Source organism: Morone saxatilis, unplaced genomic scaffold, assembly GCF_004916995.1.
Source record: "Morone saxatilis isolate NCDOM2014 unplaced genomic scaffold, NCSU_SB_2.0 Contig20, whole genome shotgun sequence".
Lineage (NCBI taxonomy): Eukaryota > Metazoa > Chordata > Actinopteri > Moronidae > Morone > Morone saxatilis.
In genome coordinates, this window is record NW_023339763.1 from 19,378,772 (window position 1) to 19,395,231 (window position 16,460).

The 16,460-nt window shown below is 40.3% G+C and overlaps 1 protein-coding gene across 3 annotated transcripts in view; it reads left to right on the forward strand.

Annotated features, from left to right (window-relative positions):
- Positions 1–16,460, forward strand: part of abr (ABR activator of RhoGEF and GTPase) — a 123,252-nt gene that overhangs the window by 47,778 nt on the left and 59,014 nt on the right. For 2 of the 3 annotated variants that reach the window (XM_035666136.1, XM_035666137.1), the window contains exons 3-6: positions 6,036–6,134; positions 8,041–8,226; positions 13,744–13,851; positions 14,891–14,951. In XM_035666136.1, coding sequence (XP_035522029.1) covers positions 6,036–6,134; positions 8,041–8,226; positions 13,744–13,851; positions 14,891–14,951 — 454 coding nt within the window. Of the gene's footprint in view, positions 1–2,779; positions 3,027–6,035; positions 6,135–8,040; positions 8,227–13,743; positions 13,852–14,890; positions 14,952–16,460 lie in introns of those variants that run through there. The other variant, XM_035666138.1, reaches the window with a different exon arrangement.

Below are 16,460 nucleotides of genomic sequence, written 5' to 3' on the forward strand. Positions count from 1 at the left end.
ACACACACACACACATAGAAAGAGGCTAACAGTTTTTGACTTTATACATCATGCAGCTTTGACATGTAGCATAAAAAAATGTGAATGTAAACTAAAGCAGACATGAGACTTTAGTTATGTGATGTGATGGAAGTCTACATTGTTTCTCCAATATAGACTGAACGGAAATAGAGAATTAACCCTCACTTGCTGTATTTGCTCTTTAAATCAGTCTGCTCCTTTTTAATATTCTTTCCTAGCAGCTTTATTATTACTGTGTCATCATAGTATTGTAAATACAATGTGGCCTTGATCGTTAACCTTCTCATAATAGCGGTGATTTATGAATAATTAAGCATATTGTTCAGTTGTATTCATTGTAAGTAACTGTGCAGGAGTCAGCTCATGTAAATGAAAAGGTGTCTCCATCTAGTGGCAAGTTGAGGTAAGAACACACTGAACACATTGAAAACCATTTAACGTGTAAAAACATTTAAAAGGAATAGTTTAGTGACATGTTGCTGGAGGAGAGATCTCAGGAATTGAGTGACTTTAATGACAAATAAAGATACTGTCACCAACACAGACCATTTGAAAGAAATGCAGTACACGTTCTCCTTCAGCTTAAAATGCAGTAAATCTGGGGAACCTCTTAATAAATGAATTAAATAAATTGGCTACAAGAAGAAGGATTCTTCAGGCTCATCTTAATGGTTAAAATGTAAACTTGTATTGACCTCACAAGTTTTCATCAGGGCAGAGCCCTTTAAAACAACTGAATCCTTCCACTGTCAAGAAGCCATCATTGCATGCACAATGTCAAATAAAACATGGCCCGCATATTGGCAGGAATCTGGCGTTATCATGTACCATGATACAGTGGTTACGACTCAGTAAACTTTGATATTTTGTGTTTTTAACAAAAAATCTAATTTTTGGAAAACTGTTCCACCACATGCATAAAATGTAAGAAAAAAATGATTACCTTTTTTAATCAATGGGATCTGCATTTTTATTTATAGCAGCGCTCAGTTTACAATTTAAACACCAAAACGGATCCAGTGTTTTTAAGAATCAATACAATATCAAATTATTGCGATACTCATCGATATTTTCTTATACCACTAAGAAAATAATACCACTAGAGTTCTGATGGTGTATTCTGTATTTATATTATCCACTCTCTTCACCTTTATGTATGTCTCTTGACACTCCCTACACATTGAGTCAGAGCAGTTCATAGCGCCGCCTGGTTTGATGCTGTGAGAGGTTGTTTGTGGAGAATTCATGTCAGACGCTGCTTCCTTATGGCCTCTAAAGGTCTTTCCACTGAAGTCTTCCCACCTCACCGCCTTGTTAAGTCGGCCTCTCTTTCCGCTGAGTTTGCATGGGCCTTTCATCTGCTGACACCAACACTGACACACACCTCCATGCTAAAATGCATATAGATCCAGCACGAGGAGTGCGTATGTAAATGTGAAGGCATGAGAGTTTAGTTTGGACTTTGTGGATACTTTAATACCATAGTTCCTGTATATCTGCGTCTGCTGGGAGAGGGATCACTACCTTGTTGCTCTGCCTGAGGTTCCTCCTTTATTTCCCTCCTTTTAAAGGTTTTTCCTTATTCGAGTGGATGGTCTATGGTAAAAAACTGTGATCTTGGGCTGTATAAATAAAATTGACGTCACTAGTTTTATGCTTTTGTTTTCTTCTTCTTCCTTTTATCCTCCTTGTCATATTTATTCTTTTTCCATTCTGTCCTCCTTCTTATGTGATCCTTTCTCTAATGGTAATGGTAATGGTAGTGACCTAGAAATACAAGCCTCAAGCATACATTTTCTCTTATTTATTTTCCCAACACTCTCCCAGGTTATTGGCTTGTAAAATGAGTTTGACTTATATAATTTAGGCTTGGAGGTTAGCAACCAAAAGTACCATTCTAGTTTTTGCAAGATTAGACATGACCCACAAAGATGAGGCGTTGGACAGCTGACAGACGTTCTCTAAAATCATCAGCCAGAGAAATGGGGGGAATAAAAATCTAGAGGGTAGTTGATAGTGCAGTAGTGAGTGTCACTTCCTGTAAAGGGTCAGAAGTGGGGTGAGAGGTGGTGGTGACTGAACTGTTTTCATTCACAAATATTGACAGAATCAGAGTTGTATCATCACGTCATTCCCATTTTCAATTTCATTTACTTTTCTAATATAAGTTATTGATTCTCCTAACAGCTTGTCTTGGACCACATGCTTTTTTACAAACACTATATTATATTTTTTAAGACCATGCTGTGCCAGCACTGAACTGCTGTTACCCACTTAACTATGTGACCTGTAATTAGAATCAGCCATGCTAGCAGCACATTAGCTGGTCTCGGCTCCACATCCGAGGCTCTCAGCAGATCAATAAAAAGACAATGGCCAGAGAGAAGAAAGAAGAGCACGAAGTGAACTCTGTAACACTCAGTGATGTGAGAGAGAGAAAAACTGTGTTTGAGGAAGTGGCTTTTGCCTGTAGATACGGAAGAAAGAAATGAAGACAACGAAGAAGACAACTCTCCCAGTGAAGCAGAGACAGAAACAGCCTATGTAGCCATCAAGGAAGTGGCTGGATAGCGTTTGTTGTGAGGGGAGGGGCAGCTGTAGAGGGAGGGCAGACCTCATCGACCGAGGTGGAACTGTGGCGCACGCACACACACACACACACACACGTAGTGTACACACATACACACTCACACCAGGAAGCCCAGCAGAGGAAGGGGGTGGGGTTGTGTAGGCGGGGTCCTCTCTCTTTCTCTCTCGGTGTCCAGACGACTTGCTCTGAAGGGAAAACACTGATGTGTCCAGGCTGGCCCTGAAGAAGGGAATCTTAGGCAGAAAGAGGAGAGGAGGAGGCGAAGGAAGGAAAGAAAGAAAAATAAAGAATCATGGAGGAGGAAGAGGAGGAGGTGCTGTGCTACTTGGACAGGGTGTTGGAGGAGGAGGAGGAGGTGTTTGAATATGGAGATGGGGAGCTGGAACCCATCACTCCGGCACATAGACAGTTCAAGGTGAGACAGCGGCTGGACAGCTGGATGCAGGGAATACACACTAAACACACACACACACACACACACACACACACACGCTTACTGTATGCAACTGTAACACAGTGACAAGGCTTGAAAGCTTGGCTATATATAGCAAAGTGGAAAGTCTTATTAGTGTCTTGGCATGATGTGGCGTCACTATGTGCTGCTACGTGTGCTTATGAGCCATCTGTGCTGCAAGTGTGTGTGCGTGTGTGAGAGAGAGACAGCGTGGCCTGATGAGGCAGCTACTCTGGAGCACATGTTTTCTTACTCTGCAGCTTTTTAAAGACTGCTTGTTTCTGTTTTTAATGGTAACTTCTGTCTTTCAAGAAGCCTGTTTGTTTGTTTATGGGTGTGTGTGTACTCCTCCCAAATGAATGAACAAAAAGCAGTGCTGCTTGCACTGTTCCCTGCGGTCACTCTTGATATCAGCTCCTTTAGCCCACAGAATGAGGGCACAATAGAAAAACACAGAGTGTTTTTCTGTATGAAAAGCGTAACTGAGAAGTGCACGCACAGGAGCAGGTTGCCATGGAAAAATCCTTTCACTGCTCATGTATTTCTCATCTTGTCCTCTCGCCACACAGTAGCTCTTTGTACGACAGAGGGAAAATATTCCCACTGTTGGAAGAAATAGTTTTCCCCTTTCCTTTCCTGTCTTTTTTTCACCCTGCCGTGACATGTTTGTCCCTCAAGGAGAAGGCTTTACACGTCACCAACACAAACATACACACACACATGTTTACTTTGACAATAAAATAAATTTCTCTGCGCTGTTTAGTCAAGAGTCAGGACAACTACACAGATCTGGCATCATATCTCAGACCTTAAAAAAGCTAAGAAATCTTGTTAGAAGTAACTCTGGGATGTCATAAAACACTGTCTGAGAGATGTGGACATACTCTACATATGATTTTTGGTGCTTAAAATAAACAGTGCGCTGCAGCAGTACTTGCATATCAAAGGGGCATAAGCAAAAGTATGAGTCATTTTGGCACTACTTTTGTTTTTAGTCATGAGCAAAATAGTCTTTTGGTTTTTTTCAAGGAACACCAGCATTAAAACAGACTAAGAAGCTTCACAGGCTCAGACCCTGCTGAAAAGACATGTTGTTGAAATTCATGAACTAACTGAAGTTAAAACGTGAATGCAGCTCACTGCAAACTTTCTGCAATTTAATTAGAACGGATGTGATGTAAAGAAATCAACCCTGGTTCTTCTTCTGATGCACTTTACTATTGCGGGAGAGAACAGTTGCCACCAGTCACAGGGAGTTTAGGCATCAACATTGTGATCACAAGTGCATGTATGTTGATAAACAGTTATTGATACGTGGCTTTGACACTAATATCTCTAATTTCACTGTAAAAGTCTGATAAAATGTACTATATGTTATGTATTTTTCTGAAGTAATATCTCTGCTGTTCTCGTGAAAACTGATTGTTAATAATCCTGTAAGAAACGTAAAGTGCATATTGTGCACATACTGTATAAACTGTACCTGGTTATACAGTATACCTCCAGTCTGGAGTGATAGCGTCAGTATCAGGAGGTGGATGTTAGTCAGGATTGGGTTAAAGCAATGAGGTCATGGCTTCTTCCTTGTCTTATCAGGCAGAGCGGGTGTGCTGATATCATTGTAATGATCTGGTAGTGTTAATAATTAATCTTCCTTTCTGCTCTCATGGTTGTCCTTTGGCCTCCCTTAAAGTACATATGTAACACTTTATCGCTACTTTGACTACACTTCTCCAGTTTATTGCCTTTTGTCTGCGTGCACAGTCATGTGTGTCTTCAACTGGGGGCAAAGAGTGAATGACAGGCGTGTGTTTACTTTGGGAATAACGAGGGTTGAGTAGCTTTCACACATTTTAATTGTTTTGGTAAAGGCATTGCTTAATAATATGCTTTATAATTAAAGTGACCTGTCCTGACTTGTTTAGGTTATATTTATACCACTGTGGATTACAATATATTGTGAATCCTGCTGCAGGGTTTAATATCTCATCGTTATAAATATATATGTAAAACAATCATTATCATCTAACCATCACATAGTGTGTAATAGTATATCTTATCAGTGGATTGCTGACTAGATGAGATTCATAATTCATTCATAAAAGCTCTTCTTGTGGTGTATATCAGAAACAGAATCAGGATTATTGCCAAGTTAGTTTTCACATTCGAGGAATTTCCCTTGGTACAATGGTTCATCAAGAATCACAATCAAGTGTAGAAAAATATAAATAAAGATAAAAAGATAGAAAATAGAGACAATAAAAAAGACAAATACAATTGAGAGAATAATATATATATATATATATATAATGGATTTATTAGTTGTGTAGTACTTGATTAGACATCCCTTTTAATTCAGTGTATTCTTTGCTTTGTGTAAAACTGTAATACTTTTGGATGTTTTGGTCTCTAAATATGTAGATAAAATACACAAAGGTGTGAATTGGAATGAGCAACCGGTGTGTTCTGTGATATTAAAGAACATCAAGTAAGACTGTCTAACATTTCGCCTTAGTTGAAACGTTCTAGCTCATTGCTTGCATCTATATTTCTCACTCGTAGTATTAGTAATATTACTATTGGTTTCCTCAGTACAGGAATAAATGTAGTAGTTTGTCTTGCTCTCACTCCATGTTTCTTGTACGTGATTAGGGTGGTGACTTTCCACAGAGGAAGCAGGCCATCTAGATGTTTTTAGCTGAGACAAGATTCCCGATAAACAGCGGCTGCTCATTCTTGCGCACTGGGGATGTGTGTGTATTAATCTCATGTTTACCTAATGTGCTGACTGCAATGGCATCATGCAGGAAATGATCTTGAGTCATTGTTCTGTAATTTGGCATTGGTTAAAAATAAATCAAGGGTACAAAAAGTTACCAAAAGTTGATGTTTGTGTGCATGTGCATGTGTGTGAAATGTATAACTACATGTAAAATACATTATTACAGACAGGTCTGTTTTATCCCGCAGGGAGAAATAGAGAAAGGACTGGAGATGAAGAAACTGGTGCTGTCTGGTTTCTTGGCCAGCGAGGAGATCTACATTAACCAGCTGGAGGCCCTGCTACTGGTGAGAGACACACACTGCAAAAAACACAGTTTTGCACACTTTGTGTAGCTACCAAAGCTGGATAATAATAAGAGAATTTCCTTTTTTGCGTGAAAAACAGCATTTAAAGGTTTGTGTAGCAGCATACATGTTGCAGGGCTGCTGCTGTGTGTGAACTGAGCACCATTAGTGGTTAATGGTCAAACGGGACCACAGTTCAGCAGCTTCCTGAAACACTAACCGAAACCTGCTTTCCCGTGCTAAGCTATGTCATATCCTGCCGCTCAGCCACACACTGCACTTTGACCACCAACGTTAAGTTGCGATGTAATATTGTTTTACCAGCACTTAAACACAAAAGGCCATAGTTAGTAGTCAGTGAATGATGTAAACAAAGGATTGCAGTTATACTTGCAGAAATCTGTCCCTCAGTTCCTTCTCTTTCAACCCTCAGTGACGACACAAGTCATTATACAGTTTGACCAATAAGAAGTTTCTTCCTATCCTCCTCCCCTTCCTCAATCATCGAGAGTATGTCTAAAACACTCTGTGTGATCATACTTTTTTGCCAGGTTTTAGTTTACACTACTATTTAAAAAGTCAGGACTTAGAAACAAGTCATAAGTAGCTCATGTATTGGATGGGGTTTTTTGTATAATGGTGGTGAATTTGACAGCCAGAAGTTGCTTATACCTTCTCCTCTCCTCTCCTCTCCTCTCCTCTCCTCTCCTCCTGGGTTATCAACATATATTGACACACCTCATGTGAAACATGACAGTAGATCAGATGAAACTTATATGAATAGGGGCTATAAGGTTTGAGGACATATGTTAAATATCTCCTTCTGTCATTTCTTAAACATGCTGACACACACACTTCCCAGTTTTACAGTTCCGCATACAGGTAGCTTATTGCTAGTTAGTATTTAGAAGTAATATTAGTAGTAGTATATTAAGTAATTTGGCCGGTTGCTAATATAATAGTATAATTTGTAACAACCCTGTAAATTGACCAATGTCTCTTTTTGTATTTGTGCAGCTTCCGTAATAATGTGATGTTATCCTGTAATGTAGGCAATAACATGAAAAGATGGAAATGGAAATTCATTCATCTGTCTAAACCATTTTTTTCAAACCTGATGAGGCCTTTTCAGCTTCATTCTTTGCCACCATATATAGACCACCCTGGGGGCGTCGAATGTGTCTGCAGCCGTTGTCCTTTTAGAAATGAGCCAGCCTGTCTGACCAGCCTTCATACAACCCCTGCAATCAATGGGGGACTGACTCATCCTAAGCATGAGAGAACTTTTGCTTCCATGACGTGGAAGCCTTTCTCTTTTCACTGTAATTCAGCCCCCCCTTGCCCCACCACCCCACCAAGTCCACTCCACACATATGTATGATTAACTGAGTTGCCATCCAATCTGACTGGTCAGAAACTGCACAGCGGAGAATAGAGCCACCCAATTGCAGAGCAGGGAGGCTAAGATTACACACTTATCACTGGGTGATGCATAGCAAGATCAGAAACTTGTTTGTTTTTCAGGCATTGGCCCAATTAGGCCACTGATTAGCCAATTAATTGCCCCAAATTGTACTCACTATCAAAGCCTGCTCTTAGATTAGACATGACCTCAACCCATTTTATTGGAATTTGTGTGTAAAATAAACTTCTTGCCATAGTAAAATGCTTTCTGTAACTTATTAAAACAAACAGATATTAACTTAGGAAACAATTATACAATTGTATTATAAACTTGAACTTGACAAGAAGATAAACTGAGTTCAGCCTTGCTTTCCAGTTCTTCATACTGTATATTTACTGTAGTTAACCTTTGGAAAAAATACTTACGGTTGGTGCTTGGGAGCCTCCTCGTTAGCTGAGTTGTGTTCACTGATTCTGTCCCGTTCTCCCTTTTACTGTCCAGCCCATGCGTCCTCTGAAAGCCACAGCCACAACCTCACAACCCGTCCTGACCATCCAGCAGGTAGAGACCATCTTCTACAAAATCCAGGACATTTTTGAGATCCACAAGGAGTTCTACGACGCTCTCTTACCCAACATCCAGCAGTGGGACGAGAAGGTCACCGTGGGACATTTGTTCCAGAAGCTGGTGAGTCTGACGTGGGCTGAGAAATGACACTGTGTGGGTTTTTTCCCTCTCCATCATTTGCAGGGAACATATAAATGAGTGTTAAAAGGAGAACTGTCTGACTCTCACGATTTGTACTCATGAATCACTTGTCTAAATTAGACCTATGTGTGTGCATAGGTGTATGTATGTGTGTGTGTGTGTGTGTGTGTGTGCGTGCTCCCGTGCCCCCGTGTCTGTGGTCCGAGTGCATTAGCAGAAATGTTGCAGCCTCCGATCTATCACGCTGTCTTATTTGCACTGGATTATGTTGCTTAAACAGGCGCTCTCAGTACATAATGCAACAACATCAGTGTTATGTGTGTGTGGATGTGTCTGTGTGTAGAATTAGCAAGGCTCCAGGCCTCAGCTAGTCTCAAAGTGAGTTAGTCCTCCCTGTGTTAGATCTTTACATTGTCACATTTGCAATGGATAATGTAATTTGAATTTCTCAGCACAGAAGATACTGTAAGAGCATGTGCACAGTTTGTGTGTTGTAACATATTTCAGATACCCATCACAGTTGTTTGGCATACTGTAGATAAGCTGATGCAACATGCTGTAATAGAGGCACTGAGTCGTTAAAAATCAGTAAAACTTTAGTGTCCAATTTGAATGCCATTTGGTACTGTGCTTTAACAGACTATTGTGGGTTATAATAACCCTGCACTGGAAACTCAACAGACAGAGAAAGCCAAAGTGGCAATGTACTAAGAAAGCCTCTCCTACCTGACAGTAACAGCAGGGTTTTGCTCTGAACTTGGGGGCATCAGAATACCACAGAAGATGGAGAACAAAACAATGATTTAGTTTTTTTTTTTTTTTTGGTTTGGCTCATATACAGCATATAAGCCATTAACAAGACTCATTTTCATAGCTATCAAATTCTCTTTTAAGCCACCCTGCTGTTCACACTGTTATTACTCTGCCTCATTTTGTAACAGATCATTCCACAGTAATACATATCCTGTAGCTATCTTCGATGAGTGTTGCAGATTTGATGTTAATTAGCTGATTGAAAACATTCAGTCTATTATAAATTTACAAAGAAAACTCCTTTTGTTTCCGCTACTAGTTCTGTTTTAACAAACATGGTACAGCTGTAGTATTAACCAATAGTGTTGTCACCTTTGAAATAGGCAACTTGCCATAAACACTGTTCGGCTTATGAGAATTGTGTATGTATTTTTAGAAATCTTCCTTTAACTTTTATGTCAATAACCTGATAAATGTGATTAACTGATGTGGGATCAGGGATAAAATATGTCCTGCATTCAGCCTGCGCCATGTTTTTGGATCTTAGGAGATTATTCTTGCTAATGAGCTGTGAGTTAATCAGATGTCCCATTATGAGAGATCCTGGGACATTTTGCCAAGTCATGAGCACACTGTTGTTTTGACTAGAGCACCGGAGTAAGTGTCATGCCAGCTCAGACAAAATAAACTCCTCAGAGCCAAGACATTGGCAACTATTTTATTCTCTGAAAAAGAGAAGTAACTGTTCAAAGTTGTAAAATATCTCTGTCTCTAATGGTATGTGATGCAGTGTTTTTTGTGAGCTCACAGCTTTGATTTAGAACCGGAAGTATTTTATAAATGTGTGAGATCAAAATAGAGACCTCATGAGCGTGCAGTTGAGAAAATCAAGGCATCACATTGTTTGCTATCATAAGGTCAAATGTAAAGCTACATTTACGTGCATGTGTTCTGCTCATTTACATCCCAGTTTACTCCTTTTTTGGTTTGACAGATATATAAATATCACAACTCTGCAACTCACAGCTGAGTAAATTTCATGCCATCATAATGAGGAACTTGATGAAGATATTTGTCATATTCTGAGAAGTTAAAGGTCTCTAGTTGACATCTTTCACTTTTGGTTTTCAACATCTCCCTAAGGGTTTCAGGTACATTTCCACATGCTAAAGACACATGTCAGCCAGGCTTATTGTTAGCAGTAAACCACTATGACTTAAAGATTGCAACTTCAGTTGGTATTTATGACAATGCTGATATCTATTTATTTATATATATATTATATATATATATTTAATTTATTAGATGTATAGAGAACTATGCAAGAGGGCAGACAAAAACAACTGAATGTGTAACTACTTGCTACTGCAGGTTCTTCAGTACTTATTTCACATGTGTTTACAACAAGACAGTCAGGTGACCAGAGACACTTTCTATACATTTAACCAGCAAACATTTCAAAACAAAACAGACCTTACTGGAAAAATAATCATTTACCAATTACAACACCACAAAAATGATATGTTGCAGTGTACAGTATATGTACAGTATATGTTCAAAAGCACAAACAGCTAACTAGAGCTGGCTATCAAACTTCAGTATACATTTTTGTTCATTTTAGAATGTGTTTTAGATAAAACTTTGGTCAGGTATGCTCAAAAGCTTCCAAAACTTTTCTTGGAAACCCAGAGATTGAACATTGTGTGCAACAGTGCTCCAACTGATGTATTTAATAGAAGATTTAATGGAACATTTATTCACTAGAATAGTCTATTGAACATTCAGAGTGGGAAATGTGTTAGCAACTCAGGAAGATTGATTGGAAATGCTACATGAGCTTATGTTTAGAAGCAGAGGAAATGAACAGAGCTCTCATGTAGAGATGTAGTTCTTTTAGTAGTTAAAGTACTTCCTCTCGTCCCCCCTCCTCTCTCTGGACCCCAGGAGTTGCACCACCAAGTGACACCTATTAGTGTAGTCATCAGCTCCCATCTGTGCTGCGTATATGTGCGTACATGTCATGTGGCAGCTAAACATTTAGTCAGAGTGGCAGTGTGAGAGTGCAGATGGCGGTGTAATTAGCTGGTCTACTCCCTACTGCTCCTTGTCAGCAGCATGGAGGCCACTGGAGCAACACAGAGGGACAGAGTTATAGAAAGCAGGCTGACAGGGCATAAAAGCCAGCCACAGTTCCAACTTTCTCACCTTTTCCAGACAAGAAAGGGGCTCAGCTGCAGCCTGTGACTGCCAGGACTGCATTTGGCCAACCAAATAAAGTCCCTGGAGGCATTAAGTGGAAATGGTTTAATCTTGCTACAGTCATGGCTATGAAGAGCTTTTGGGTTACTAAAAACAAAACTTAAAGCGCATTTGTGAAGACACTGTTACTGTAATCCATGCTCTGTAATATTGTGGATTATTACTGCTTCCCCATGGAAACCCCTTTTAGGCATTCTAGTGGCATATGGATGACAGTGTTGGTCGGTCAGTCCACCACTTTGGAACAGACTGAAATATAAACAACTATTAGATGGATTGCCATTAAATTTTATTAGGCATAGACATAGACATAGACACAAGAGGATGAAGCCTACTGACTTTGGTGATCCTAGCTGTCCTTTAGTGAAACATTAGGTGGACTATTTTGTCCTCAAGTCCAAAGTTCTTGTTACCAGTTTACTCCGTTTTATTCAGGAAAAAATGAGACATGATATGTACTTCAGCCTTAGGCTTCGATTGTACTCTGCAGTCTCGTGACACAAGCATGACTGACGTTTGAGTGTTAAAGAGCAAGGGGAACAATGTCTTTCTGCAATAGGAGGAACTATAGCCCAGTGTAGACAGCAGAGTGCTGCACGTACAGTATTTCATTGTGCAATCGATTGTATGCAGGGATTTCACTCTGGAAGTCAGTTAGTTGTAATCAAGCACGTGCAGAATACCGATATTCTGCTAACTGCTAAATATTGATCATGCCGACGCCAAAATTCTTGAAATCATCCTGTAGAAAGAAACGATTGGTTTTGCATGATAAAATAGATGGTTTCGGATCTTTGGAAATCCTAGTGCCACTAAAACGAGTCTACGATCCAGCTCCATTAAGTTTTCCTAGCATGAGATTCTAAACGTTTTTTTTGCTGTGTTTGTCTTTCTTTTCTTTCACTGATCATAACCATATGATAAGTGCTTAAACTGAGTGCGGCGTCCTCTAAAATCAAAAATCAAAGCAGAGCTTGAACTGTAGGCTCGTGGAGAAGGTATTGTTAGCAACATGGTCTAGACTGCAGCTTTATGCTCACATTTATATTTCTACAAGCATTTTCTAGTCTATTTCTAGTCAGCACTCTAGTGCTGTCCCCTCTGTCTCTCTTTCCGTTTCCAGTCCTCTCTCATTCTTTACTTTCCCTCTTCATCTTCCTCCATTCTCAAAACACAAGCTGTTGTTTTCCCACCCTACTCTCTGACCTGTGATCTGGTTATTTGAGGTGTAGGCACTGTGTTGTGAAGCATTGCTCAAAGTTCTGCGTTGCAGTGACCGACAGGCCTGGAGATGTTTCATAGCGGTCCAGTGTGTCCAAGCAACACGATGAACTGATGAAATACCACGATCACGTCATTGTGCTTGGTTTGTACTTTCCAGCTAAGCTGCCAAGTCAAAAATCTGTATCTTTGGAAATGCAGTGATCACACATGGTGGTTTCTCCCTTCCATCCAAGGTTTTGGTTTGACTTAACAAAGTCTCTAATTATAACAAGATATACAGGCAGTGACACTTGTTTGGCTGACTTCTTGTCCGTCTAAGTCTTTATGTGGTTAAATGTTTGTGCTAAGATGACTATATCACAAAGTAACTGTTATTGCTATGCTATTAGTTGTATTTTCTCTATCATCTCTTCCCATGAAGAATGTATTGATTAACATCATCGGTGTCATATGAGGCCGGATGATTCCCCCTGTCTCCCCTCTTGAGCCCAACTTCACACTCTGAGGGGAAGTGGAAGGAAGAGGAAATGAAAATAGGAGGAGGGGGGTTTAAGAACAAAAGTAACAAGTCTTACTCATTCACTCTATTCAGCTGAATCCAATCTCATTGCTTTAATAGGATGCAGTCAGCTCTTCAGCCCAGCCATTCAAGCATAGCTGTAGCAGGATGCATATTCATGCACTGCTGGTCTGCAGCTTGTGTTACAATGCACATACAGTGCTGCAAAGAGAGGCTGTTAATAAAAAGGATGAAGAAAGAGAAAGTGTTTTAGTCAGGAGTGCACAGAGCCACCAGTGGAGTGGCATTATGGGAATATGATTAGCCTGTGTGCATTGATTATATGTGTGTAACGGTGTGTGTGTGTGTGTGTGTATCTTGTGCTGATAGAGCAAAAGAGGGACTGCAGCACTCTTTTCAACCCTCGACTTGAGGCACAATTCTGATGGTAATAGAAATTAATTCATGTGCCAGAGCTGTATATGAATTTTAATATAATGGTTTGACATGCAGAAGTATGTAAGCGATATTTGAAGGTAGATGCAAGTTGTCCTCGCTCCACTGTATTTAGATAAACTGCCATGACATACTTGTGTTGTAATAATAAATGAATTGTACAGTAAACCAGTTGCTCATTGGGTCTCCAGTGTGGTTAAACATTTCAGATGGAATTGAAGAGAGGTTCATGCCACTATTACTGTCTCACACCAGTTTGTTTCTCCTGTACCTTAATGACTCTTATTCTCTTTTCACAATCCTAGGCCAGCCAGCTGGGAGTGTACAAGGCCTTTGTGGACAACTACAAGGTGGCGCTAGAGACAGCGGAGAAATGCAGCCAGGCCAACAGCCAGTTCCAGAAGATATCTGAGGTAAGTTCATCCTCCAAAGATGATCAGAGAGTCGAGAAGCTTTTGGGCAAATGTATTGAAGACACATCTATTATTTGGTCTAAAGTGTCTTAAACCATCACGTTGATCAGTCCCCTTCAGTAAAGTGAAGGAGAAAACAAATGCCCATGAAACGACAACACAGAAGGGAACCAATGCGAGCTGAAACATCCTCTTTTTGACAGGAAGCAACAGTGTTTATGGGAAATGTGGTCTTGTTTTGAGGAACAGTTAACAAATATGTTTATGATAAAATATGCTACACCTAGCACATTTAAGCTTATTAGTGTCTGGACAGATGAGCTGTGGAATTCCCAGCAGAAGGTTTGGACTTTTGTTCGTTTACATTTGTAAGCGTTGTGGCTATATTTAGTATTGAGAGCTGATGTGGAGGAAGGGTGATGAGGGGTGTTAATAATCCTACTGATTGCTTTGAAGGTGTTATAGATAGTAATTAAAAGAACATCTGTGACGGGAGTGACTCCTGATAACCCTGATAATGCCAAACCCACTCTCATTCTCTTGTTTCCATGCCAGCTAGAGGCAAAAGATTAATTATAGTGAGGGAATATGGGGCATCACCCCCAATTTCCTGTTATGTTTTTGACCTTTTACCACCAACTGTTTAGCTTGCAGGACACCAGCATTGTAGAACCTAAAAGTTACATTGATAGTAAAATGTGGATTGTATATACCGTATATTTTAAGATTATAACTTTAATTTGAATTAATATTATTTATATAACATGTAAATAATTCTATCATGCTGTAGAGTTGTGTTGTTGGTTGTAAATAGAATTAACTGAGAGATAAACTTGTGAAGATTGCACAGTACAGCCTCTTTCAGTTGTCTCAGTCTGCTGCAGGGCTTCTATACTTCTTGATTATCCTCAGCCAAGCCAGTTGAGAGCTGTGTGTTTGTGTGGGTGTGTGTGGGGGTGTGTGTGTGTGTGTGGGAGTGAGCGTGGTTGTGTGTGTATAATTAATTAAATTGATCATTCCACTCCTCTGTTTCTTTCAGAACCTCAAAGTGAAAGGTCCTAAAGACTCCAAAGATTGTACCACATCTGTCTCGATGGAGGGTAAGTTTGTGTGTACGTGCGTGTGTGCATGTGCACGTCCTTGTCTTTGTGTGTCTATTTGTGTGTGTTTGTCTGTCTAGGCTGGCTTGCTGCTTTAAGACTCCAGTCCTGCCCCTTCTACTTGTGTATGCAGTGGCGGGCTTTGGGAGGCAAACTGGTGCATGTGTGAGCGCCCTTGCTCTCTCTTTTTCCCTCTCTTTCTCTCTCTCTCTCTCTCCCCCCTCTCTCTCTCTCTGTCAGTCTCTGCCTGAGAAAGGAGGCAGTGAGCAGGAGAACGGAGTAAGGAGAGGAGATGAGGGATATGGAGGTGCTTCTGGTCCTCAGACTGTGTTGTAACTGCACATACGGTAACGATTGCATGACACGAGCTGCCGCCGTTTGATTCAGGCAACTTGGACTGTTGTTTTTCCTTTTTCCTGTCGTTTCTGTATGAGCCAGGATGTCAGCGTTGTTGATTCTACGGTAGATTGGTAGTATACTGTGTTTGCTGTGAAGTTGGGACAGTTATTAATAAGCTTCCAGGTTGATTTGGGATACCAGTATATCTGATAGCTGTTTGGAGCTTCATGAACTGATGCTCATGATGCACAAAAGCATCTGTCTGTTGATGATTTCAGACCTTTAAATAGAATTTGCCTTTTTCTCTACATTTATGTGCTGTAGCCCACGTACTGGGGTGATAGAATTAGTTTCTTTTGAAGCGTTGGAGCTTTTGTCTGGTTGCTCTGTGATGATCCTCTGGAAAAGGCAGCTTGCTGGGACTAACAGGCTACAATCGTTCATGTCTTTTAACATACAGAATATACAGGATGACAGCAGCTTTTTATGTGTGTGTTTGTTTAAATGCAAGGCACGTTTATTCTGAATAAGGACTTCTGGCCCCAGACTGCTCCTCATAGAGAGAATACTTATCACCAGAGGATCGGAACAAGTCTGTTCTGTATGTGTGTGAGTGTGTGTATTGGGGAGCTGCTACATGCCTTTACTCTGCTGGTGTCTTGCAAACGTAAGGTGTTTTGGGGATCTGGCACAACTAAACCATGAGGGTAGACCTCTTGTTGCAGGGAAAAGAATGAACTGTTGTCCAAATTATGCAATGATAAGAAAACGTGATAAGCAAATGATGTGTCTTTGTCAGACTGAGAGAGGGTGGGTGAGTGTTCATATGTGTGTCAATTATCAGCAGCATGTACCTGTGAAGTGTGTGTGAAGCATCGTAAATGAGGAAGAACCCAAACATGCAGGTTGTAAGAGTCACATTTGTTTCTCCTTTTTACTGCTGAGACTATACTATAGCATGCAAGTACTATATGATTTCTTTGCTGTACCATAGGTTTTTATAGTAGTGAAGTAACATGAAACTAGTTTCATATTCCCTCAACAATCAGTGTTTGTCAGCACCCAGGGCAGCTGCTTTGATTACTGTTTGTATTGCTGTTCCTTAATTACCTGGCGAGGTAGTCGAGGGATTTCTCCTGCTCCTGGAACTACCGCTCTTCTTTGTTTCTC